The sequence below is a fragment of the Phyllostomus hastatus genome, unplaced genomic scaffold (genome assembly GCF_019186645.2).
Source record: "Phyllostomus hastatus isolate PE091 unplaced genomic scaffold, TTU_PhHast_1.1 phas_contig_40, whole genome shotgun sequence".
NCBI lineage: Eukaryota > Metazoa > Chordata > Mammalia > Chiroptera > Phyllostomidae > Phyllostomus > Phyllostomus hastatus.
The window spans coordinates 31,502,084-31,529,762 of NW_025333872.1; the positions used below are offsets into that span (position 1 = coordinate 31,502,084).

Below are 27,679 nucleotides of genomic sequence, written 5' to 3' on the forward strand. Positions count from 1 at the left end.
CATGCCTGGAAAACAGGCCATTTTGTCACCACACTGACAAATACATTTTGGAATTTTCTGGATATATATGAATGAATTTAATTTAGAAGCTATATTCATTGCAGATGAGAGTTGCCAACAAAGACACCCTACAAGTGATGGGGTTTCATGTTGCTTTCATCTCACTTTCCTCCTTGACGGAACATGACTGAATGGACTCTGCCATGACTTTCCTTCTGTGGACACAAGACAGAATCTCAACTATCTCACTGGGATGATCTGAGGGGAGAGACTTTCTTCTGTACTAACCAGATGTTGATCCAGGGCTGGCCTCTTGTTTGCTTTTCAGCCATAGTTTGTAATCCATAACACTCCTGAGAGAGGCTAGGCTTCCTGTGCCAAGATCCTAGTCCTGCTCATTTTTAAAAATTGCTTTATTGAGACCCTGGATGGGTAGCTCAGTTGGTTGGAATGTCCTCCCATGTGCTAAGGTTGTGGGTTTGATCCTCAGTCAGGGCATATGCAAGAATCAACGAGTGAATGCATATATAAGTGAGATAACAGATCAATGTTTCTCTCTTTCTATTTCTCTCTCTCTCTCTCTTTTCCTCTCTCTAAAATCAATAAATAAAAGTTAAAATTGCTTTATTGAAGTATAATTATAATGAAACAGACATCACATGTTGAAGGCATACAATTTTAAGTTTGACACTACTATACACAAGTGAGACAATTGTGGCAATCAAGATAGCACATTTCATCACCCAAAGGCTCACTCACACCCCTGTGTAACCCTTCCCTCCCACCCTTCCCTGTCTCATCACTACCGATCTGTTTTCTGTCACTATAGATTAGTTTGCATTTTTAAGAGTTAAATGTAAGTGAAATCATAGTGTACTTCCTTTTGCCTGATATCTTTCACTTAATTATTTTGAGGCAAATCCATGTTGTGTATTCCAGTAGTTCCTTTGCTGAGTAATAGTTTATGGTAAGAATATGCCACAATTTGTTTATTTATTGCTCTGTTGATGGACATTTGGGTTATTTCCCATTCTTGGATATTAAAAATAAAGCTGCTGTGGACATTTGTGTACAAGTCTTTGAGGGAGTATACCCTCCACCTAGATTGAATGATTGTTAATAGTTTCCCATAATGTATTTTAAGAGATAAAGAAATATTTAAATTGAATCTTTCACTGATCATCCTTATAACTGTATTAATAATAGATGTCCTAACTACTTTCCAGTTGTGTTGAGAGAGTCAAATGAGGTCACTGATATAAAAGTACTTATTAAATTGTAGATCAGGTGTTATACAAATGAGCTGAGAAAAAGGCAGTACCAGGAGACACATAAGATTTTAGGTCTTTTGTGGAGTCTGCCTTATGAGAAAACAATTTCCTTTATAGTGAGCTTGCTTTGCAATATTCTCAGCATTGTTCTTAACGATTAAAAGTTTGTGATATAGCATATCATTTATTGTATTTGGGTCACATTTTTTGGGGAGACTAAATTGTTTATTACATAATAGAAGTCATTGTGAAAATGTAATCAAATTTACTTTAAAGCATCCTTGGCAGAAATAAGAACAAATTCTTGCAGAGATAAACACATGAAAAAAAATTGCAGCTTCAAGAGATATATCTTTGAAATTTTTACCTTAGAAGATTTAATCAACCTAACATTTTAATTTTCTTCTGTAATATGTATTTTTTAGTTTTCGTTTCCCATTTGTTTGAAAGGAGGGAATAATGAGCAATTGAACATTCACCAAAAAACCCTGTTCCTATCATTTCCTTCAGCTTTAAATGAACAATTTGTTCTTTAGCTGCAGTGGTTTATCCAGAAGACCTTGCCATCTGTGCAGAATATTCTCCTATCATCTTTTATTTCTCTCTAATCCATCTGATTTCACATGAAATACTGTGGAGCAGCATCTTGAAACAAAGAAAAATGAGTCTGTTTTGGTTAATATTAAGGGTTTCATCTTCTATAACTTTCACTTTCCCATGTTTCCTTTCTCCAGAATTATACAAATCAAAGAGGCCTGGTAGCTTCAAGAAAAGTAAACTGGGCGTTCCCCAACCCCCCGGGAAGCGACCTCTGCGAGGGTGGAGCCCTGGCTCTGCGTGCCTTTCTGCCGCCAGACGCCAGACAGCAAAAGCCCGGGAAGGACTCCCGCTTCAGCCGCTGGACAAAACCCCCTCGGGGTGAGGGATCTCACTCTGTCATACCAGGGCCGATGCCTACCCCATAGAGCATTGAAAAATATATTATGATCCTACTTGCAGATGATTTGAATAATGAGAACTTAAAGATGCAAAAATTATTGCCAAAATTATGAATGTACATTATTAGAATGTTGAGATGCTGGAGGATATAGACCTGCTAAGAAAACATGGTCAAACCCTGCTGTAGTGTGGCACTGTTTGATTGTTTCATTTCTTTTTTTCAAATTTTCATTCAATAGCTGTTCTGTGGTAACATATTACTATGGTTTGATATCATTGCCTCTGTCCACCCCACTCCTCCCACCCCTCAACCCTGTAGTTACACCTGGCTCTTTAGGGTCAACTTGACTTACCTAAGCAATGAAGACATTTAGCATTGACAGGAAACTAGGCAATCAGACACCAAGGTAACTAACTAATTGCTCATGTTTTTATTTATTTATGCTGAGGTATTTTTTAAAGAGGTTTGCTAATAACACGGCCAAGGACAGCGATGAACTCTGTGAGAGCGCTGTGCTCCTGACCCTGCAGGGAGGACGGCATACAGCCCCTGTGGTGCCCTTCAGAAATCACCTGGAGTTATGTTCTAAGGAAACAATTCCCTTATCTGAGATGTATTCTGCTTCTGGGATTTGGCAGAGCTAAATAATTGGGGGAAAAGGGGCTTTATAATCTGCATGACATCATTTTTAAAAGAGGATGGAAAGAAAGTAATGTAAAAATTGAGAAGGGTCCAATTCTCTTACCCAAATCCTAACACATGAATTTCTTTGAATCCTGGAAGTTTCTTAAATACCTTTCGCATCTGTAGAGAGAAAAAAAATTATGAAATACTCTTGATTCAACTGGGTAGGATCTTATCTAACTGTAAGAGCCAAAATACTTTTGATGAGTTAGGGAAAAAAAACAGAAAATAGATGCAGTGATTGAGGCCAGGTTTATTCTTAGTTATTTCTGAAACCTAGAGGAGAGTGTTTTGCTATTTATTTAAAGGTTATAAATCTGTAATTGGGTAGTTCTGATTTGCTTTAATGGTTATTTTACATAAAGTATGAAATAACTTTAAGATGGTACTTAGAACAAGTTTTTTGGTTATGGGTTTTTTATTTATACATGAAGAGTAGCTATAATATTTTCTGAAATGAATTACATGATTTGGAAATATCTATAGTGTTAAAGGAATTATTAAAGTCAAAATAGCTGCTGTGCCTAAATAAAATGTTAGAAGAAGATTCTAATCTAATAGATTACATTGGCTCTTAGATTTATGTAAACTTTACAATAAATTTTACTTAATTTTACCTTGCTAACAAGGCATTTTATCAGAATATTTCACAACTGTTATCCTCAATTACTTCCCATCCCATTATAGTCTGGCTTCTGCCCCTAGACTTCCCAAGGAAGGATGGTTCTCTCCAGGCCATTGTCTCTTGGCTCTCTTCAAATCCAAGGACATTTTTTATTTCTTTCTTCATGCTTTCCCTGCCTTTTTTTCTGGTCCTCCCTCCATTTGTCTGACCACTCTCTCAGTCTGTATCCTATTCCTGTCTTCACTGTATGGATTCTGCGAGTTTGTGTCCTCAGCCCCTTTATCTCACTCACTCTTCTATTCATTTAGTAAGTCCTTCCATGGCCTCTGTGCTGGGCTCTCGGGACACACTGCCATGTAGATGGACAGGCACTGCCCATCCAACTTACTTGTAAGAAGCACAAGAGGCAAACGAACCCAAGAGGAAAAGGTGGTAGTTTAGCAGTGAAGTGGGGAGGGGGGAAAGCAGGGTGAAAGGGAGGGAGGCTGAAGAGGTGAACAGGGATGTGACCCTGGCCCTGTCCTGCATTCCCTGTGCCTACTGCCCCCTGCCTCTTGCTGGGGATCTCATTTTCTCCCATGGCTCCAGTGATCACTTGAGACACAGTTTTGAGTTCTCTACATGAATATCCCAATATTTGCCCCTAATTAAATATGCCAAACCCAAGTCACTATCTTCCTCCCAAGTCCACCTTTCCTCCTGGGCGCTCTGTCTCAGTCAGGGTTATGACCCCCATCACCTGCCACACCAGAGAGCCCAGCCTCCTGAGACACCTTCCCTCTGTGCCCCTCACATCCAGTCCCTATGTCCTGTTCATTTGAATCCTACATGCCTTTTGTTCCCATCATATTCTTCTTATTCACATGGCCAGCATATCCTCCCTCTCTGCCTTCCTATTTTACTGAAATTGTTTTCTGAGTATGTGGGAGGAGTGGAAGAGAAATGCGTTTTGGATGAGTTAGGGTGGGGGGAATTGGGGAGATGTCCCCTTGACTACCGTATTTTTCCAAGTTAATCATTCTGTATCTGCTGCTCTTCACTAAAAATCCCTTGATGTGCTGCACTGCCTGTTGAATGAAGTCCAATACTTTAGAATGGCATCTAAGACCCTTGACAACCTACCCTCTCCACTCCCCAAGTGTCTTACCATTTGCACTTCCTGCCATTTACCCCCTTGGCCAACATATTGTATCTTTAAGTCACATCAAACTAACCACCTTCTCTCCCCAAATACAACATGTACTTCTTTCAAACATCTATAAATTTTTTTCTTGTTAGTCCAAGATGCAACTTCTACTTTCTGCTCATTGGCTACCCACCCCCCTCCCCTGCCCATCTTTCAAAGCCAGCTCAAACATCTCTGTTGAAAAGTGTTTGTAGGGCCCTAAAGTCAGGTTCAGTTTTCTCTTCCCCCTACTGGTCTAGAACTTATTGCTGTATGTTTCATAAAACAGTCTGCGAGGTGCATGTGGTCTCCCTCACAGGGATTATGCTACTTGGGCTCAGGGATTATGTCTTATTCACCTTTACTTCCCAGTATCTAGCAAACTGCTATTTACATAATAGGGACTCAGTGCATTTTGTTTGATCAAGTTGGGTGCCTGTCTTGTTCTCTGAACTCATCAACATGCCGCTGCACTGTCAGTGCATCTGAAATTACTGCCAACCTACATTATCTATGCCAAGGGCTAGAGCAGTGAGGTGCAGATAATCCCCAAATCGCTTACACTGGGGCTTGGCATGTATCATGGATTTCTTTTCTCAGCAGACTGATTTACTTTCTAAATTATATTTTCTTGCATCCATTTTAATATAGGTCTTGTTCCCTGAGTGTATAGTAACTGCAGTGATGAAGATAACTCAGCTTTTGGGTGATAGCGAGATAGATGTATAAACCTGAGTTTGAGTATTGCTTCTGCTACTTTCTAGTTGTATGACCTTGAGTTTATTACTTAATTTCTCTGAATAATCTTGGCCTCCTTACCCAAAATGAGGTAATAACACCTATCTCATAAGGTTGCTGTAAGGAATAATGAGTAAGTACTTGACATACAGTGGGGGGAGAGTCAGCGATATTGTTTTATTGATTTACTATTCTCTATCTCTCTGAGTGGATTATCAGCTCTTGACAGCCCCATTTTCTTTTACTTCCCCAGTAGCCATACTATGTGGAACCTGGCAAGCGCAGAGCAAGCTTCCAGCCAATTGTTTTTGAAAGATTCAGTGTGGGGAAGGACAAGGTGAGGGTCCCCATAGGGTCAGCAGCAAGGGGCCGGGGAGTGAGTTTCTGTGCCTCTGCTCCTCCCCACCACCCCATGAGCTACAGAGAGATCAGGTTCTGCAGAGCTGGTCTTTATTCTGGGGACCAGTGGGAGAGAGCTGTGCCCATGCTTCAGGCCTGCTCTGGCCTCCCGTGACTGTTGGGGTCGCAAGGCATTTGTCATGCCATCCAGTTACTGCACCTAGGACTTAATGTTTAAGAGTGAGCAGAAGATTCAGGTCCTGACTTGTCTCTCATTCTTGTCCAGGGTACCAGAGATGCTGTTATATATGCGAAGACAATCAATCAAGTACAGAGCTGCTACCACAGAAGCCACAGCTGTTAGCATAGGCTGTAGGGTGCATCGCCAGGGGCGGGGGGGTGCTGTCCTCCAGGAATGCTTGTGGCAGTGGCTCCAGTGGACGGACAGGATTTACTGCTGTGTCTGTGCCCTCTTTGTGAGCCTGTCTGTGATGAATTTAAGAATCAGCTTTGTTTAGGAGGATGCAGGAGGTGTCTAGGGAGGAGATGACAAAGGCCTTCAGTTAATTCTGCTAAATAATCTTCTGGGAACCTTCCAATCATGTGGCACTAACCACTAAATTGCTAATTAAGTGTCCAGTTAACCTTATTAATAACACTAAATGCGCAGGAGCCTCCCTGATTCTGCTGAAGTGTAGGCTAACAGGGCTATAAAAAGGCAGCTGTGTTGAGTTCTCATGAATGTTTGCAAAGGAGAAAACATTCAGACAACAACTGAGCATTCCTTTTGACATCTGTATTAAATTGCTCATTAAGTTTATTGTGGGAATTAAATTACTGCAAAGCACCGTCCATTAATTCCCAATTAGGTCCAAATGACTGCGCTAATGCAAGTGTCGGGCCGTGGTGGGCTGGTTGGTTATTTGATGGCAGGCTTCGAGGCGTCGGGACTGCATGAGAGCCTGGGGGAGGGGAGCAGGTGTGCCACGCACAGGAGCGTCATCTTTGAGAAGCCAGAGACCATGCTGAGGGATAACCGGCCGGACTGGGGTGATAGGTCTCTGGAGCAAGACCAAGAAAAGCATACTTTTCTTTGGCTAAAAAATATCTCAGAGGCTGGAGGGGGCATGTTTATTTGATAATGATAAATGTTTGGGAAAAATAGGAATTATAGCACAGGGGCTAAGAGCAGGGGTTGGGCGCCAGGCTGGCCGGGTCTGAACCTCGGCTCTGTCTGTTAGCAGGTGTGACATTGTTGGGAATATGAATTCACCTCCTTGTGCCTCAGTGTCCTCGCTTGTAAAAAATAGAAATGATATTACTTACAAGATTTTGTGAAAATGAAATGAGTTAATATATATAAAACATTAAGGACAGTACAGTGGTATTGTTTCTATACATAGTGCTTTAGACTTGGAAAGGGACTTTGAGGTCATTTTTAATTTCTAAATGAGAAATCTAAGGTCAGGGAAGTGATTCACAAACTCTAATGGCTATTTCTTGGCAGAAACAAGACTACATTGAAGATTTAAAAAAAGTTATAGTTTAATTGCATTATTCCACATCGGGTTGTTTTAGGCGCTTGGGAAATTAACAGCAGGTGAGTGGAGGCAGTCTGTGGTCAGCACTCTCTGTAAGAATTTGCTGAAGAGAATATTTCAAAAAACAAATAGAAAAGATACCAGATCATTTTTTAAATTCATTCTATCTAATAATCGATATCTAAGTATTTTCTGGTTCATAAGTACCTCATACTGATGCTTTCTCTTTGCAGTTTGTTAGAAATGATTTTCTACATTTTACTGACAGATTGCTGATGCAGGGAGAAGATGGAGGTTAAACGTGTTTTTCTCTCACCTCTTCTCCAGTTGAGAGGAGGTGAGCACTGAATTCTCCAGGAAGGAGAAGTAGGGGCCTGCTTGTTTCCCGACCTTGTCGCATAAGATGCTTGGGCTGTCCATAAATGTAGCTCATAGTTATGTAATCTCATGGGGGCTTCTATGTTACAGTCCATTTCTGCAGTCAGGCACTGAGTGGTAACTGCATCCCAAGCTCTGTATTAGGCGGTGAGGCTACAGAGCTGAAAGAAGCAGTCCCCGCCCTCAAGGGGAAGCTCACCGCCTGCCCATAGTGAGGGTGGTGGGTGGGCACAGAGGAAGGAATGGAGATGGGAAAGGCCACAGACATGTAAACAAACAATCTTAAGACAGAATAACAGTGTTGCGACAATAGGGGCAGCAGGTGTTAATCCAGAGGAGAGGCACTGAACTCAGGGTGGGTAGGGAGAATTTTTCAGGACATTCGTTAAGTGAAATTAAGGAAAGGTGTTCCAGACGGAGGAGGCATTACAGGTAAATCACGGTGAAGAAACAGTTGCAAGCAGAGTTTACTGTTGGAAAGGAGAGTGCAAAGAAGGGGATGGTAAGGAACTGGTGTTAAGATGAGGCTAGAAAGAAAGGCAGGGGTCTTCTCATGGTGTAGAGGTGCCGCATTCAGCATAGCAGTTTGCATTTATCATGCAGGAAGTGACGAGCTGTTTAATTTAATCGGGGACAGGCAGATAGGGGGACGGTCAGGATGAAAGACACATCTTGGGACAGCTCCACAGTTTAGTGATGGATGGTGTGGACAACATGACTGCCTTAAAAATGTCATGGCTTTAAACTGCATCAGAGTGCACAAATGGAAATATTATGTAAGACAGAGTATTACAGATTAAACATTCATATTTCACTCCAGCATGTGCCCTAGCTGGTGTCTACATGGACATTTTAGACATATAGAGTATCTGCTTAGTGACTCTAAGAAAATCTAAATGTAAATGACTTTTAAGATGAAAAAGCTGGAATGGAAAACTTTCCTGGAAATCTACTTTTTCTAGAATTTTGGGATCCACTGCAGTTTTTGATTTTTTTAATGGCTAAAACTGAATGCCTGGTCACAAGAGGTTGAAACTATTAGCCAGAAGGGTTTATTTCTTGTCTGCTCCCAGACTGTGAGTCTAGATGTGGGCTGTGGTCGTGGGGGGTGTGTTCACTCACCTGAAGGTGAGACTTTGACACCAGCTCCTGGTAGTGGGGGGACTAGGAGTCAGCGAGCCCTGCCTCGAACTCCTGGTCTGCCAGAGAGACGCTCAGCCCCACCTTCTGCTCCAGTGGGCCCCCAGCTACCGCGGAGAATTCTCTCTCTTCTTCCTAAGTTAAAAAGGTCTTCTGTTTATAAACCACAAGCAAATGGTTTTATTTTATAACATAAATTGATTTTTTTGTCTCAAGAAGTGGATTATGAAGGTTCTAGTGGTCTTAGAATAAAAGTCCTATTAACTAGAGGTAGCCTATGAAGTTCATTGAGAGACAAAGTATCAGAACTCCAGTGAATTAACTACTTAGAATCTTTGATACACTGACAGGTTATGAGTGTGTGCTCTTCATGAAAGCATTTACATGTACATATTTGCTCACACACATGATTTATATATATTGCTGGAACTTTACTAGGATTGTGCCACGTGCACATGCAACTTTATAAACACTGATGAGGATTAGATTAAACAAAATAACCTATGGATGCTGAGATATTACTTGATAGAACCCTTTTTTAGAGAAGAGTCTAGACTGGTTTAATAAGACCATTTGTTCTTGATTTTATACTGAAACTTGTTGGAAAGTACTGTGAAGTCAAGAAAGGCTTTGAAATTTCTCTCGGAAGGAATGGCATATTTGGGGCACCTTTGGAGGAACACGACTAAGAATAGCAGTACTGTTCTGAGGACCAGGACTTGGCCTTTGATCACAGCATGGCAGTGGTCATCCCTTTTGTCCTTTGGTTTGGAAATAAGCAGGAATCTTGCACTGTTCTCAGTTCTCGTGGGCTCCAAGGCCACAGAGCAAACCTGGAGCTGGGATTCAGACTTGGGTTTGACAAATTTTCAGTTTGGGTACCCAGACGACCCTGAGATCTGCATAGCTTTCTCAAAAGAGTAAAAAAAATTTCTACAGAAAATCAACTTTGTCTGGTAATGAACACAGTGTCTCACAGTGATATTAGAGTTGTGGAAGCCGAGAGACAACATAACCATGGAAAATGCTATGATAGGCAACACTCACCTGGGTAGTACCTCTAACTTTAACAGGACACATGGAGGATGTGGATTCACACTCACCAGGTTACTGAAGTTTGCTTAATGGAGAGGTTTTTATTAATTTGCTCATTTTTCACTCAAATGATAAAATGATACACACGAGCATCTGTATGGGTGTAGCACAGTGTTACGACCTATGGGACATTGAGAGTATGGCATATGCTATTATCCTCTAGAAGCTGACCACTTCATTAGGCAGACCTGAAGTTCACAAGGGACATTTAAATAAATTCTTTAGCTATATTAGTGAAAAATTTCATAGCTTACCCTTAACCACTAGATTAATTTTTCATGCCTCTCACCCAGCACCCTCAGTGACTCCCTAACTACCTGTGGGATAAAACCCAAACTCTTTTATCTGACATTCAAGACTCCCCACCATCTGATGTCAACCTGCTTGAACTGCTTTAGTCTGTCTCCCTTCCTCCTGCCCGGGCCAGTGGAAAGCTCGATCACTATTCTGAGGTATCACATTGCCTGTCTGCTCTCCTGACTAAAGACTCTCCTCACTGCTCCCCACGCCCAACTCCAGCATGCACACACCCTTTTTTACTTCTTACCAATGTCTCATGGTTTGTGGAAAGTAATACCTTCTCTGACTATCTAGGGTAAAAATCTTTGCCTGTCCTCTGACCTCCTGTAGCAGTGAATGACATCCGAATTGCTTGTTTGGTGCCTATGATACATTCCCTAGAGTCTTTTTTTTTTTAATATGTTAATCTTGTCACACCACATATAATCTCCTTGAATTCAGCATGCTTCTCTCACTTCACAAACTCCCAAATTAAAAAAAATATGTGTCAATTTATGTACAAAACTCTTGATGAATATACATGACTTGGGGTCACATCCTTTGCGACCTATCCAGGCCTGTCATTTGTCCTAGTCCACGCATCTGCCATCTTGAATCATGGCACCTGGACTGTTTTGTTGTACTTTATTTATCTGCATCATGAATTTGTTAAGGGTAGGAGCTGTGTCTTGTTCATCCAGGATCTTCTAGTGAATTTTAGTTAAATGTTTGCTAAATGAAAGAATAAATAATAGATTCAGTTGGTAAAAAAGATCTTAAGAGGCAGATGGCATGAGTGTGAAATAAAATATTCAGGAGATATTTATTGCAGAATGAAGGGCTTCAATTAAATATTAAAGAAGATGGGACACAGGTAATGTGAGAGAAGTGAAGGTAAACCATAGCCGACTTAGAAATTTCATAGTGAATATGTTTAATCTCAATAATTTTTTTCAACAACACTTTTCACTGTTGTCAGAATATTAATTTTGAGAAAAATAAAACATTTTTATTCTTGGTTCATGAGCATAGTCCCACCAAGTCTGTGGCCATCTGGCCTAAAGGCCAAGGAGAGAGTGACCAGCCAGATTCTCATCCCTGAATGTTCATGTAGAGCTGGTGAGACCGAACTTCCTGTCCTCACCATCTGGCCTTCACCCTGTGCCTTAGAGGGGGGTTCACAGGGAGAGGAAAGGGCTAGAGAAGTCTCACAGACCACAGGGGATGGTAGGTCTGGTTGCAGGGGCAGTGCACTAATGAGAGGATCCAGGTCCTGACTTGGATCTACTGTCCCTTCTGAGTCTGCTGCCTACCTTGTGTGGCTGCAACTCCAATGCTCATGAGTAAGGAGACTGTTTCCCGCTTCAGCCCTGAGAGTCTGGCTCCAAGCTTTTTGGAAGGGTTGGAAATGTCTCCCCATTTTGATAACCAACATTAAATTCTGTAACAATTCTGTCATCCTGCATGCCTTTTTTCACTCAGTGCAGTTGCCAGTGCTCCTCTTTACCTGTGAATACTGTTTTTATTTTTTCTCACTTGACATGCAGGATTGAAATCATTTTGATTTCACCTATTCATGCTGAACATGACTGAGAACACAACTTCTATTCTGCTTGTCAGCATGACATTGTACTTCAGTGGAGAAAGAGCCTGACTGATTGACAGGTTAATTAAATAATTAATTATAAAGCTTGGTGAGCACCTGCTACATATAATGCTCTGTTGCGTACTCGGGAAAAAGAGCGCCTGCCTTCTTGGAGTTTACTCTTTAGTTGCTTCTTCCTCCCATCTTATCTCTAGTTTTCCATCTATTTTTAGTCCTCAGTCCCTGGGATGAAGTGAGAATACTAAATAAAACGAAGTCACTGACTCTTCATTGGAGTGATAAAAATGCAGCACTAATAATACTGAATGGCCAGTCCATCTATTCTCTTATTCTATTTCACTAATTTAAAAAAAGGGCATGTGAGGAGTTTGATTGACTCTTAGAACTTCTTACGATTGTAGGCATCTTGGTGTCATTGAGGAGTGTGTCATCAGGAGCAAAAGGGAAGGGCCCGACTGAGACACTGGCAACACCTGTGGAAATTTGAAAAATAGCAGGCACAGAAATGAGACTAGAGAAGTGTACATTAGAAAAAGTTAAAAATTTCATGCTTTTCTGTCATTCTGGAATCCATTTTTATTTTAAGATCACATAAATATGTTCTTGAGCAAAATATAACTAATACCACTGTTTCCAACTCAGTCTTCATTTTTCCTTTCTAGGACCAAGTTTGGTGCTTTCTCAGTGATATTGCAATTAAATGGTTTTTGCCTAGTGAGATCTGGTTAATTTCTTTCTTTGTGACTATATAAAGGATGCAGAGACAGGTGTTTAGCTTGGATTTGTTTGTTTGAAAATATGGGTAATGATTGCCTCCCAGTTATAGGATAATGGGCAATTTGGTTTTACTTTTATACTTTTGTAGATTTTCCAAGTTTTATATAACACATTTAAATAATTTTATAAGGTTAGAAATATGAGTTAGTTTTGAGAAAGTACACTATAAATTTTTCAACTTTAATTAAGGATTGCTTTTTACATAACATACTTTCCTAGTGATTTGAGTTAAGGTTCAGAAGCAGATGAAATGAGATCTAAGCTTACCTGTTGAAAACACAGGGGTCTCACCAGGCTCTCCTAATATCTCCTCTGTGGATATCTCATCTTTTCTATTAGCAAAATAGAAAAGAAATAAGAAGTGGTGTAAAGGAGCTTGAAGACAATAGGGGAAATGCATTTCAATTTGCTTATATTACATAGGACTAAAACTTAGAGAGAAAGTATACTTTAACACTAGTTTACCTCTTTTTCCTTTATAGAAGCAATCTTCTAACAGATTTTCATTGAAGAAAAATGCATCCCTCTCCCCAAGACAGTTATGTTTGACTTCAGGGCTTTTCATAAGCATCTTGGCTGCTTGTGTGGTCCTGGGGAACATTTCCCTAGTAGCAAAGGTGATTTTGGGGACTGATGTTTTATAGTCCCTTGTGCTTAAACTGTGCTTTTCACATCAAAGATAATTGATGACCTGAGGATCTATGACTGAATATTCTTGCTAAAATCTCAGACTCTCAAACCTGCAAATCCAGAGAGCCATTAAGTGTATCCAATAAAGTAACTCTTGTGGTAATGGGAGAGAGATTTCTGGATAATACAGCTGTGTGAAATCTCTATTCTGTAGGTAACCGTTGCCTGCAATGGTAACTAACCAGGAAGTTGTGGGTAGGTTCACAGTGCCAAGGAGTGGTAATCTGGAATATACTCTAAGGGCAGATCCAAGGTGATAGTTATGGAGTTGTCAGCCTATAATGTTGGCCATTCTAGCAAGCTTTATTTATAAAGGAAGGTTAGTAGTGATATTTTTTGAACCTCACTATAAGATTTGTTACCATAAATTGTTAGGTCTCAAAGGATTGTATGTGTGTTTGTGTAAAATAGTCATGGTTGACTGATATATTTTACCCAGTTTTCCGTGGCTCTTGATGATGGAAGACCAAAGGAATTGCTCAGTGCTCTGTTGTTGTAGATTCTTACAGATTGGCCAGACCCAGAACTGAATGTTTTTGCTACATTCAGTTCTGTCAAAGTGCTAATAGGGGAAATGCACAAAATCTATCAATCAGCCTGGCCTGGGTTCTAACCAATCAGAATGGATGTTAGTTGTAAACATAAATGACCACATTGGTGTACACAGGCTAACTTAAACTCAGACTTTACAGTGGAATTTGGAATTTGCTATTCTTGCTTGTTTTGCTGGTATTGTGCTATGTGTTTAGTAGTTTTTATGGAGGTAATATTTAGTAAACCTCTCATTATATTAACATTATAGCATTTGTCATTTAGACTTTTTTTCTTTTATAAATCTTTGTTTACAGTAAGGTCTCCTTTTCTCTGTTGTAACTTTGATATCCTTGTTCTACCTTGTTGTAAAAAATAAGCTACCAAGAAGAGTAGGCACTAAAATGTTGGCTACTGCATTAGCTGCAAGTTGACAGCCCACTCCGTGCAGGTGTGATTCTGCCACTGCACTCACAGACCATCGCTGAGGAGCTGCAGTGTAGGAAACTGGGCTTTATTTTAACTGTCATTTGGAACGGGCAGATTGGTGAGCTCGTCAGGTGAGAAAATTTTCTGTTTTGTCTTCTTGGAGAGGTTGGAAATAAAAGGGTTTCTTCTTCTTCTCTTTCTGTCTTAAAAAAAAAACAACAACTTGGTAACCATAGATAATGTAAAATGTTTGTCTCTTGTTCCTTCTTTCTCCCTAGCAATGCTGACAGGCACAGAAGATGGAATGGTTCTATTCCTTTCTTTTTCTGGCTTGAATAATTGTTTCCTGTAATTTTTAATGTCTTTCTATCAAGACTTGGTACATTCTGTTGGTTTTTTTCTTATGAATGGCCTCTGCTTTATTTTTCATTTTCTTTTTGGAAAGTGTAGGAGTCAGTAAGCATTGTCCTGCACTTAAATCACAGGAGTCAGTGACTCCGTGTCTTGTGAACGATGTTAACACTGTATCTAGTACTAACATTTCGCTAAGTCACCTTATTGCTTCTGGCAATAACTTTCAAAAATTCATAAAAGTATAGCTAGATAGACATATTGAGGACTGTTATATATTATAAATAAATGAGGACTTTGCTCAGCTCTGCAGCAGTTCGTAGAGAAATAGAAAACAGTTCCTGCCCTGGGGATGTTCACTCCCACAGGGAAACAGGGTAAAGAGAGATGTTAAAAATGTAAGTGACAAACAGAACACACAATCCAAAGCAGGGACAGATACTGCAGACTCAGATAGGTGGTTTAGACCTATTGGGGAGGTGGGACTCTATTTGGAGCTTGAAAGGAGAGTGGGATTTGGAGATGGAGTGGAGAAGGCAGGGGCTTGCAGACAAGATGAAAATGCTTGGGGCCAGAGTCTGGGATGAGTAGGGTGTGTGCCCTGAAGAAGTGGCATGGTGGCAGCAGTGAGATCAGGGTAATGAATGGCAAAGGTGGAAAGTTCAGGGGCTGAGGGCCTTGACTAATTAGTTTGGGCTCTGCCTTGGTGAAGGTCCTCGCAACACACTGATGGCTCACTCAAACTTTGAGTAAAGTTACTAGAGGGATTATTTACTAGGTTGTGGGAAGGGTCTAAGAACAGCAACAAGTGAGTGTGTAGAAACCCATGGCTGTTAACAGAGCACCCCTCGGCCAGGAAGGGTAAGAGGATGGAGCAGTTACCACAACTTAGAGACAGAGAAGGCCCTGTGGAGAGGGCTGCCTGATAGGAACTGAGCTGAAGTCGAAGGGCACTGGCAGCCCTTGAAGACTTGGAAGTTGGGGGTAAGGGAAGGTGATACTTTTGTTTACCTCATTCCAATCTCCCCCCTCCTTCTGATATTCTGCTCCCCACTGGCTACCCCTACCTGGAAGTCAGAGGACACAGTGCCAGGGCTTCAGTCTCTGCCCCGGCTTCTGTACAGAGTGCCTGAGGAAGTACAGGGAGCGGAGATTCAGAAGGGCAAGAGGAAGGGGAGGTGTCTTTTGAAAGGCATTGAACAAGGTTCAGTGTAAAAAAGGAATATGTCAGACATATTAATACTACAGCAATTATAAAAGTTAAGGTGGGAAAGAGGTTAGAGTCAGTGCTATCTATTAGGGGGCTCAGATTTGACATTTTTTTCACAATGTAAATTAATAAGGTTCTGAACCAAATTGTTGGCAAAGGGAATGGAAATAAAGGAGCAAATGTAAAAAGCATTAAAAAGAATTGCAAGTAATTCATACAGCCAAATTTATGTCTCTTCTTGTATTATTATTATCTTCAGATTTTTACTTCTAATTGTTATAAAATGTATGTAATTTGTGAGGTTATACTTTGGCAATGACATCTCTCTTCTTTAATCATTTTGTCTAATGTACTTTTCCTTTTCCTTTTCTTTAACAGTTTGATTTCCTTGTTTGATATTCAGTTCTCATTGAGTGTATAGCTGAGTACTTCAGTAACTTAGTACGAGAAATATTAACATTTTTATGGAATACCAAACAAGAATTCAGCTTGCTTGTTTGTTGTATTAAATATTTTCCTGATGTAACTAATAATTTACTATAAATTCTAAAGATCATACTATTTTAATAGCTCTTTACCTTGTAAGTAAAAATACACATTAGATACTTATCATATACTTTTATCTGATAACATAGTAAAAATATGTATCTCAGTCTATAAGGTCTAACCATTTCCCTTTTATATATTCATTTATGTTTAGCACAATATAAGTATAATTTTTCCATCAGAATAACCTACACAGATCTCAGTGGCTGGCACAGTATTATCAAGGTACAATAGCTGAGTCTCACTCCATTATGTTATCGTTCAAAAATCAAGAGCACGCATCACTTTATTTTGGGTACTTACCTCTCACGGAAGTTACTCTGTTTTATTCTCTGCAGAAATAGAAAAGTAATTTTACCAAGAGATAATGTCAATTGAAGAACTCAAGTCCATTTTCATTCCCCTTTCCCTTTAACTTCACCTCAACCCTCATGTACAATGCTATTTTGCAAGAATAAAATTCCTGTGGTCCTTATCAGATATTTCCAAGCATTTCTTCAACCAACCCTTATGCTTTGGAAACCAAGTCCAAAAGGGGCGGGGACAGGAGGTCTGGGGGCTATTAGGGCAGTGTGCCAAACATACAGTGTTTAGGCTCACCTGCTGAAGAAGATCTAGGTGTTCCTGGGAGGTGCTGAAATTTTTCCCAATGTCAAAGAAGCAGAAAGTCTCCTGCTGGCAGAGGCTGACCCAGTCCTGGTATTCCCCTGTGTCAGGGATGCGATCCAGAAAGATCCGATATGCTTCCCACACTGCTTCCTGACACACTGCAATGCAGCACCATTAGACTGGAAGATCCCCTTTTCCTAACACAAGCACAACTTGGAACATGGAAACTTATAACATGGAAAACTCTTTCATGGCTCATGCTGCTGACACATTAACTTATGGCCCATAGAAATTAATTATTTTAGCAACTATTTATTGAGTGCCTATATGCGCTGTGGGGAAAAAGAAAAGAAGGAAGATAGGGAATATGAGAGAGAAAGAGTATGTGTGTGTGTGTGTGTGTGTGTGTGTAAGACTGAAATTTAAAATAGGGTGGTTGAAGAAAGCTTCATTATAAAGTTGATTTTTGAGCAGTCTGAGAAAAGACCCCAAAATTAGAGAATGCTACAAGGTTGAAGGAGGAACAAGGAGGTCAGTGTGGCCAGAGCGAAGGTGAGAGTAACGGGATGAAGCTGTGGAGAGAGGGACACAGAGAAGGTAGGGCCTCGTTGACCAGTAGTCTTTGAACTGGGCACAGGCACTCGCTGTATTGAAACACTTTCCAAGGGATAGACAGGCACACACACAGTTTAAATAGAATCAGTTTCTAGACCCCAGTTTTGCTATCATGTTTTTCTAACATTGGTTAACCTAAGGGCACAACTTTCCTTCTTCACCTTTCCTTTGATCATCATTCTTCCCCTTCCGTTCATCCCTAATCCTGCAGTGGCGCAGTTCTCTTAGGCTGCCACACAAAGGGATGATTTGAAACAATAGTCTTGAGGTTAAAAAAGCAAGTGAATTTAGGGTGGATTTTTGTAATTAGGGGTCTTTCTGCTTCTTTGCTTTTAACACATTAGGAGTCCTAATAGAGTAGACAGCTGATAGATCATTAAAAATAATGATGACAACTTATGATGTGATTGTTAGCATATAATGCAAAGGGAACTTAAAGAATAAGGATGTTACTATAACAAAACTCCCTCTGTTCTCATCTACTTATTCATGTAACAAGTTTGCTCAGCATGTAAGTGAAACTAGGTAAAAGAGTAAGTATAAAATTGATGTTAAATCCTGTCTTATTATAGCAATAAATAATATGAATAGTAAGCAATGGTACATGACAAAGCAACCCTGTCCATCCAGAGGCAGGAGCTAATGCAGCTTAAGCTTGAGAACTTCATTTAAACTGGCCTCTTCCAAAGCCTTGTTCCTAATTTTGTGTTTATAAACATTAGTACCCATGAAACCTGTATCTGGTCTTATATCTATCTGTTGATAATGACTTAAATTATTTGTCAAATTTATATCTACTTGTTTTAATCAATTATATATTAAAAGTAATTATAAATGCAACTGAATCTGGAAGAAATTTCTCTGAACACATAAGGTAACAGGAAAGAAATAAAAATATAATTTCAATTTATGTACATATTTTTGTTGCTGAGACATATTTTAGAGCAACCAATAACAGACTTTCAGGCTTCAAATAAATTCCATTAAGATAAGACTCTGAAGTGGGAAGCAGAATGGAAATGTGGATGTATGGAGAGAGGAACCATGTGACGTTTCCTACTGTTAAGAGTTCCTTCGTTATTTGTTTAACGTATTGGACGGAAAATATTGAGTGGCTGTGGTAGATTCCACCGGATCCATATGACTGCTCTAATTCTTGTTTTATTTTCAATATCAATATTTACAACTCACAAAAAGTTAACATCTTATCCAAGTATTTAAACTTAAAATAAAACTTTAGATGTCAATTGATAAGTATGCAAAGGCATGCATAGTTTAAAAATTATTTTGGGAGACTAAATGAAAAAAATTTAGATGACTTCTGTTGTAAGCAATTATAATATGTTGATTTTTTTTAACCTCTCGAGGAATGGGGAACAATTGGAGGTTTTGGACAAGGAGAAGCTGACATCACTCGATTTTCTAAAGCAACTGTTTGACCACTGTGCTAAGAAAGGGGTTGTGGGGAGGACCAAGGTGAGAGAAGACTGGTTTAAGGACCCTTACTCCTGTGCTTCGTTCTCCCTTGCTCCCCGGTTACTCTATGTCTGGATTTCTTTTATCTTTCTGTTGTAAGAGGCAAAGAGAATTCCAGACCAAGAGAAGCTCAGGTTATTTATCAGCAGCAACCTGAGCAGAACGCCAGAGCCAGCAGAGGGCACAGTCCCCACCACTTCAAATGGGCAGTTAGTGCTCCACATCTGGGGAGCAGAGGTCAGCACACCTGGAGACCAGCAAGATAACCTCTCACTGGAGAGCCCATGATTGTGATCATGATCTCTTTTCCTCTAGGCAAGGATCAGAGAGTTTTAATGCCTTTCCTGATACCAGTCATCATGAAGGCTTTTGATCTTCATCTCCAGTCAAGAGTCTACATACCATGCAAGAAGGAAATAACATTTGTTTAAACTCTGATGAGTTGTGGGTTCAGTCCAAGCAAACCAGCCGCTCTTGCTCTCCTTCTTGCCTACATACTCTATACTCTCTTGGGGGATATTATTTTGCCTTTCTAGCTTTCCTTAATGAACCTTCTAGTTTAGTTTAAAAACCTATTTAAGTGACACATACACAGCAATATATAAAATAAGTGAGCTCTGCCTTTGAGTGCTTAGTGTTGGTGACTTTCACTAACAATATCCATGAGTAAAACATCTGGGAGGACATAAACTTGATAATTCTTCATTTAACAGTTCAATGCACTCTCGCCTGCATTGCTTTTGGTTTCAGATGGACTTCCTTTTGTTTTAGTCCAATTTAAGGCTTGTTTTGGTGCCAGAACCTTCCTAGCTCTGCTCCTTGGCCTTCTGCCGTTTTTCTACTTAGGGACACAGAATGCCCCCATCCCCGTTAAAACCTACTTTTCACAAAGTCTCAGAGAACTTTCTCCCCAAGGCACAAATGTCTGAAGCTGCTTGAAGAATTATTTCCCTGGAGGATTGTCGTTTATAGGGATCAAAATGTCAGGATGAAACAGGCATTAGTAGCTTTTGTTTAGATTCTTTTTGAAAGCCAATTTTTTTGGTGATGTCATTTTTTTGGCCTCCTGGAGGCACAGAGTCCTATGATTGGAGAACAAGAGCACCAGCATATGACCTGTCAGGAAAGCCCCTCATCCTTACCAGGAGAGCATCAAAAGGACCCTTGAAACTTGTGGCATCAAAAGCTTTTTGGACTGGGAGGAGTCTAAAAAATTCTGAAAGTTGGAATTTTCTACTCCCTTGACTTACCTGTTCTGCTCCGTTCTTCTCTCAATCTACTGGGAAGGATTGTGACAGGGGAGAAATCCAGAGCTTTGCCTACCAGTCTTCCCACAGTTGCTAGCCCCTGTCTGAAATCTGACCATAGAGCCACAGCTTGTCTGCTGACAGTCATACCCTTTCTGCTGTTCGAAGATGTAGGCAGAGCCCTGGGGAACACACGCCCTGGGGACCAGGCATGCCCCAGGACAGTGCTTAACATGGGGCTGGCCAAAAAGTTCACTTAGTTTTTTCTATAAAGTAATAAGACACATTTTCATTTTCACCAATGACTTTATTGATTTGGATATTTTGAGTATGTTAGCTATTTGCTGAATAGTATAACATTGATGTTCTCAATTAATGTCTCAATTTGATTGCTATCAACTCAATTGGTCTACCTGACCAGTTAAAAATCTCCAGCACGAAACTTTGCAAACCACTTTAGACATCAATTGGTCACAGAACTTTCTCCACACAATGCACAAATCTTTTTTGCATTTCAGTTGTGTTTTTACCTTTCTTGAAATAGTAAAGCATAATACCCCAAAAATGATTTGTATTTTCTTCCATCTTCAATATTAAAATGGCTACACAAAAATGCACCAATTTTGATAAATTTTTAAAAAGTGTGCACTGAAATGTCAGCTGTCACAATACAACCTAACAAAATTGTTTTGAATGGAATTTGAGACAACTAAGTGCTACTAGAGCCACTTTATAAAAAATAATAAACTTTTTGGTGAACCCAGTATGTGGGAGGATTAAGGCAGACCGACGGTATGTGAAATGCCTGCCACAGGGGTGGGCACCCATTAGATGGAGAGATAATGCACTGATGTGGGAGTCAGGTGTGGCTTCTAAGTGCTCTGCCATCAGCAGTGGCCTTGACAGAATATGTCACCTCACTTCTTATCTGTGCAATGGCAGTGTTAGATAGATGTTGTTCAGACCAGTATTTCTAGAATGTGAAACTGCACGTGGATTACCTGAGGGTGTTATTAAAATGCAGATTCTGAAAGTAGGTCTGGTGTGGGATCTAAGAATCTGCACTTCTAACAAGTCACCTGGCTGGTGATGGCGATACTGCCAGGCTGTGGACAACATTCGGAGCAGCAAGAATTAGGACTCCCTCCATCTTTAACTTTTTCTAAGCCACGCATTAATGTGAAAGAAAGCTCTAGCTTTTGTTATTGGGATTGGGAGAAAGAGAGAAGGAGGGACGCAGAAGAAGGGAGGAAAGGAAACAGAGGCAGAGACATGGGGGCCAAAGGTTTGAAGGCAGGCAGTCACGAAAGAGGATGTTTCCCTGGGTAAGAGCGCAGGGGACACTAGCAGAAACAAACCTGCCTGTTCTGTGTCTGTGCTGTGTGGTGAGCATGTTTATGGTCCAACCACGAAGCTCAGAACATTTTCACTTCTGTTGCTTTAAGCACTGGGAAAAGAAATAGCTCAATTTGATTTGAGGAATGTAGGAACTTTCTCCCCTAGGTTTGAAGGATGTCAACAGATAAGTTTGTAAAATAAGCTACGATTACTCTGTCAAAGGAACTTTGCTTTATAGCTGGGTCTTATTTCTAGTTTCTTTATGAACTGAATTTGTTAGGCTTGAGAAATCCATGTTGATGAATAGTAAAATTTCATATCACTCAGGGGCAGCCATAAAGATAATGGACTGTCATTGCCGTGGGGAGAAAACGGTTGTTTGATTCATCCAGGGAAGCAAGAATGAAAGAGGCAAAGCTAATAAAAAATAAAGAGCTAATAATAAAATTCAGGGCTAAAAATCTGGTTGCAGCAATAAATTTTCTTTTCTCTAAATACTTTCAATGAATCCTATTTGTGAATGCCATAAAGGATTAGAAGTTACATGAGAAGGATTAGCAATAGTCGTGTTCATATTTGATGTGATGCGTATACTAAATGTTCATACTTCCATCCGTGAACAAATGAGAGAGAATTTACTCATGCCATTGTCACATCAACATGTAGGCACACTCAAAATAAATTATTTACATATGGCACTCTATTTTCTTTGCATTCCCAATGGCCTGTTTGCTTCCTGTGTTCATCAAAAAGCATTTAGTGAGAAGCAGTTATGCACAGGTACTGTACTAGGATCTCAGAATATTAATATATTGCACTTGATTTTCTACTATTAGAGTCTTTCTTTTGACTAGGATACAGTTCTTGTCACTTCTCTGTGGTGTGGCTTCTGTCGGAAAGCCAATATCTCTTTACTTCTACATAAAATCTGCATAAAATGAGACATACGAGGAACATAGGTTTGATATCTTTGATACTGTTAATTAATTATGTCTCCAAAACCCAGTAAGAACTCCTCAGATTAGTTCAGCCCTTGCACATATTCCAGATGTAAATACTCAAGAATTTTTGGGGATGTATCATGAAATGCTTTTCAGATGTCATAATGTGCAACAAACACATTACAGACTAGAATTGAACCAGTTTGCTCTAGACAATGAGCTTGAAATAGATCAGTATGACTGTGGTTTTTGGAATGAAAGCAAACATCTAGTATGATCAAGCTAGAAATCACTAAACCTCCTCAACTTTCACATGTAAGATGGATTGGGTTTAGGCTTCAGCTAGACAAGACGGTTTGCATTATTTGGAGCTGTCTGGGGAATTAAATAATAGCTACTAAAGATTCTTTTTTTTTCCTTTAAAGAATAATCCACAAAAATTCTTTCATCTATGGTAAGTGAATGACAAGGACAGCCACTGATGGTTGTGGTATAATTGAACTCTGTAATAACTCCCAGGAATGCTGTAAGAATTCTGGGATGCTGTTCTGGGGTAAAACTGCACTCTAACACCGCTGGAAATCACAGTAATTGTGCTATAAATCCCATTAACACCCTGCATTGTATCTTGGTAACCCTGTTAATTTGTGATTCCTCTGCACTTGGATGTGTATCCAGGTTTCTAAGCTTCAGAAGTTTTTGCCAAGTCAGCAATAAACAACTTCAGCTTATCAAGGAGGGAGAGAGTATCTGGATTGTAATGTTGCTTTTGAAAAATAAAATCTTAAGTCATAAATCAACTTGTTTAGATTCCTGATGTCGCACTCATCCTGTGTTTCATAATAACAACATTAAAATTCAATATTGGACTTTGGCAAAAGTAAAAGAGAGAAAACTCAGATGCCAAGACTTTCCTGATGACTTGTCAAATGCTCTAATGGTTCTGTATTATACAAGACATCATTATAAAGCATAAGAGCAAATACCTGTCATTGTTTTGAATGTTTATTTTTCATTAACCTCAGATTAGCTGGCTGATTTTTATAACTCTTGTGACTAAATGAGAGACTGGGAGTTTTGGGTTGAGTGTGACCTATAGATGAAGAAAAAGGCAGGGGTGAAAAGAATGAAAGGTTAAACAGGTTTCATCTCTTTTCTTACCTCTCAATCTGTAGTATGCTTGAAGACTGGCTAAAATCTGCTTCATGGATTCCTGGGGACAAACTTTAACCCCAGCTGGGAAAAATGCTGATCTTTTTGTGTGATGCTTTGTCACATTGAGTATTCATCTCATGGTTGACAGTTTGTACATTTTTGCAGTATTTTCAGTTGTTTCAATTCTTGGGGCATTGCCTATGTCTTTAGTTTCAGAGTGGTCCATTTTAATGGAGAGATCTATAAAAGAAAAGATTGATTTCCTAGTGAATATATACATTTATGTGATATATATGAAACAAGTGAATGGAATAAACTAAAAATTATAATCCTCTGGTTTATAAAAATTCTACTTCAGTACAACTGCCAAATGTAATATTCCAATGACAAGGCATTTTCAGAAGTAAGTGAATATTATGAGCTGATCAAGTATTAAAAAATCAAACCCCAACATCTCAAATCATCCTACCTTTAGGAACTGCCAAATATTGAAACCATTTCCCACACATCTCTCTAAAAACCACTCCCCACTTAGCACTCAAGCCTCCCGAGAGATAAATCTTTTGGTGAACATTATAATTCAAGTGAGGAATGATATAGCATTGTGGTACCCAGAGGTATACTCTTGATGATGAAGTGGAGTGCTTCTAAAAACCTAGGGGTGTGAAATGGTAGCAAAACAACCTTCTTGCCTATTAGTGGCAGTCCTAAGATTTCCATATGGGTGGAGCTCAGAGGGTGTCAATCAGGTTGAAAGTGAGTTAGGGCCTTAACATATCTTAGAGTTGCATTTACAGAGCAAGCTTCTTATTTTATGCAGGGTAGTGAGAGGAAAAATGAAGGGGCAGGCAAAGAGAGGAGACTGGTGGAGAATTTAATCCCCCAAGCCATTTCTTCCTGCTGGTTTTGCTGTGTCTGTCAGGGTTAGGTCTAGACTTCACTTTTAAGTCACTAGACTAATCACTTACATTCAGTGAACAGTTTCTTATTTTGAATTATTCCATATGTATTATCTTATATCATTCTCATAGAACCTCTGCTATACAGGTAAAATAGGGACTGTTTTCCCAATTTAACACACGGTAGGGTCCTGAGGGTTGGAGGCATAGGGCATGTTAGAGGCGTGGTCAGACCTTGAGTCCTCCTCTCTCACTAGATCCCTGTCCTTTCATCCATTACAGTGTTTAAGAAAGGAATTCTCAATGAACAGTTGGGACCGCTCATTATGGCTTCTTGGGACTATAAGCATTGATTTAAGAGCTAAAAGTTTAAAGGGAATGAACTGGTAGTTGAAAGACATACCATTGAAAGGGAGCATATTTAATAGAAGACTGGGAAAAATTTGAGGCAGCAATATTTCTCTAAGATGATAACAAAACATGAGTATAACCTGTATGGTGGTGAGTTGGCTGCCATCAACAATTATCTCTGGGTGAAGTTCAAGTTAGAAAGGGAAGAGAAGGCAAAGTGATTTCAGAAAAACAAAACAAAACAAAACGAAATCCTATCTTTTTCAGAGGTCAAAAATATTAGAAAATTTTAGTTAAATAGATTATAAATTTGAACAAAAATAAATGCAATGGTATTCTATTATATTGTAGATTAATCATCAGGAAAACTATTCATAAGCCAATAGTTTTGAGAAATAGTAATATCATTGAATGAGGAAAAGATAAAAATGGAAATTAATGCATTTGACTATTCAGAACTTCTTTATTTATTTTATTTATTTATTTATTTATTTATTTATTTAATCATTGTTCAAATATAGTTTTCTCCTTTTTACTCCCAATCCAGTCCCCCCTCCCACAAGAACTTCTAAATATAGATAAACAGCTAATACTCATGGAGATTACTTTCTAAATTTAACTTAAATTTGTATATTAATTGTGAAAAAAGTAGTAGCAACACAAATCATAGGACATGCAAATATTGAAAGTGTTTTAATAGTGCCAATGTTACCTGGGGCACTGGCTTTGTGACTTGCTAGCTATATAATTTGGATGTACTTGATCTCTCTGTGCCCAGTCTCCTCACCTGTATAATGGAGGATAAAGATGCCTAACAGGTTCCTGTGATATTAAATGAGTTAGTTGTATGTGCAGCACTTAAAACTGTGTTAGGCACAGTGTAAGTGCTCAATAAGAACTCCTTTATCTGATAATCCATCCGTTCACTTCCTGGCATCTTTCTCCCTCTCTAATACACTGTTTCCTGATACTGCTCCTCTGTCCACAGACGAGACTGTGCATGCCCTAAGTCATCCTGTGCTTTGCTGCAGTGCTCCTCTCGTCTCGTGCTTCTTTGTTATTTCATACTCGAGGGCTCTACTTGTCCTTCCTTATTTGTTGGGCTCCTACTTTTCCTTCAAAGGCCAGCTTCTAAGCCTTCTCTTCTCTTCTAAGCATCCTCAGATATCACGTTCAAAATTCATTCAGCTCCATCCTGCTCCTCTAGTGTGCCTTCTATCTCTTTTTACTGATTCACCATGTTTATTACATGCCTGCTATGTTTCAGGCCCAGTATGGTAGGTATATCATGGTAAATTAGATGAATAAATGTCATGGAACTTGTGTTGTAGTACTTGCACAGGAGTTTACCCCTTTAGGCTGTATCTTTGTATTTGCAAACACCACTTTTAAACCACAAATACCTCATTATGGTAATCCTGCCCTCTCCCAAGCCTTCTTGGTGCTTGCCTAGCACAATGTTTTGTACATGACAAATATGCAATACATATTCATTAAGTAAATTAATGAAAAAAGCCTATGGAAATAATAATTTATTTTTACAATATATAAGTGAGATTCATTTAAAAAACCATTAGACCATGAAAAATAGCTTCATATTTCCTGTGCACCTACATTACTGCAAACTCCCTTTTAAATTTCTACTCCCTTCTGCAGTATCTAGTATCAGAGGCTTTGGACACAGCCATCTTATTAAAGATAATATCTTAAGTGAAAAGATAAAAATTATTTTCTGAATGAAAACCAAAAGAACAGAAAGGAAATGATTTAGGCATAAAGTGTATTTTAGTTAGCATCCCCAGAACCTTTCAATTTGTCCATGAATAAATAAATAAAAATGGAACCAATTAAAAACATGGGCATCCATGGGAGAGAATATTAATATTGCCTGGCTTTTTTAGAATGATAAGCCCTCAACTCCCTGACCCCTCAATTATTGTCCTTGATAGGCAAAACCACACACATGGTTAAACTCAACCCTTTGCCTACTCCACACCAGCACCGTGGTAGCTGAACATGGCTGGAGAAAAATTCCCACCAACAGGACTCCCTTTAAATTTATGATCCTTAAATAATATTACACTACATTTCCCTGGTCCATTGAGTTTCACATTCTCTTGGAGAACTGCACACAACTTTTCTCAGATTTCCTTCATTTCTTGCCAATTCTTACTGTCAACAGATGACCTTGCCTCAAATTTTATTGAGGACAAGAGGAGCCAGAAGAAAACTTTAAGAATATCCAGTATTGCATCTGCTCATTGGCTGCGTCCATGCTCTGATTCTCTGCTTTTCCCTCCTGCAACCACGTGACAAGCAGTCTGTGCTCCCTCCTGGAGCCAGTTCTTTTCCTCACACTGGATCCCGGCCTTCTCACCTCTAGGGGACGTTCTTCCGGAAATCCTCCTTTTGGTCACCGGCATCATTGTCCTTCCTCTTTCTACTGGGTTATTCCTATCAGCCTACCAAAGTGCTGTTTTTTTCCCCTTCTGTTTAAGAAGATTCTTTTTTGATACCACTTCCCTTCCAGCTCCTGGCCCATTTTTCTATTTATCCAGCAAAACTTTTTGAAAGATCTGTCTTTTTCTCCTTTCCTAAAACAAAGCCCCTATATGTGTGAGGATTTCTCTGCTAGCAGAGCAAAGTTACCAACATTTTCCTCCCTTCATCCTCTCCTCTTTTTTCCTTCATTCTTTTTTATTTTGATTGCAGT

The 27,679-nt window shown here is 39.5% G+C and overlaps 1 protein-coding gene across 1 annotated transcript in view; it reads right to left on the reverse strand.

Moving 5' to 3' along the window:
* IMPG1 (interphotoreceptor matrix proteoglycan 1) overlaps positions 1 to 27,679 on the reverse strand; it is a 115,084-nt gene that overhangs the window by 67,866 nt on the left and 19,539 nt on the right. The window contains 7 exon segments of the mRNA XM_045843434.1: positions 2,957 to 3,015; positions 8,804 to 8,956; positions 12,195 to 12,274; positions 12,846 to 12,910; positions 16,639 to 16,667; positions 16,936 to 17,102; positions 23,723 to 23,956. Coding sequence (XP_045699390.1) covers positions 2,957 to 3,015; positions 8,804 to 8,956; positions 12,195 to 12,274; positions 12,846 to 12,910; positions 16,639 to 16,667; positions 16,936 to 17,102; positions 23,723 to 23,956 — 787 coding nt within the window.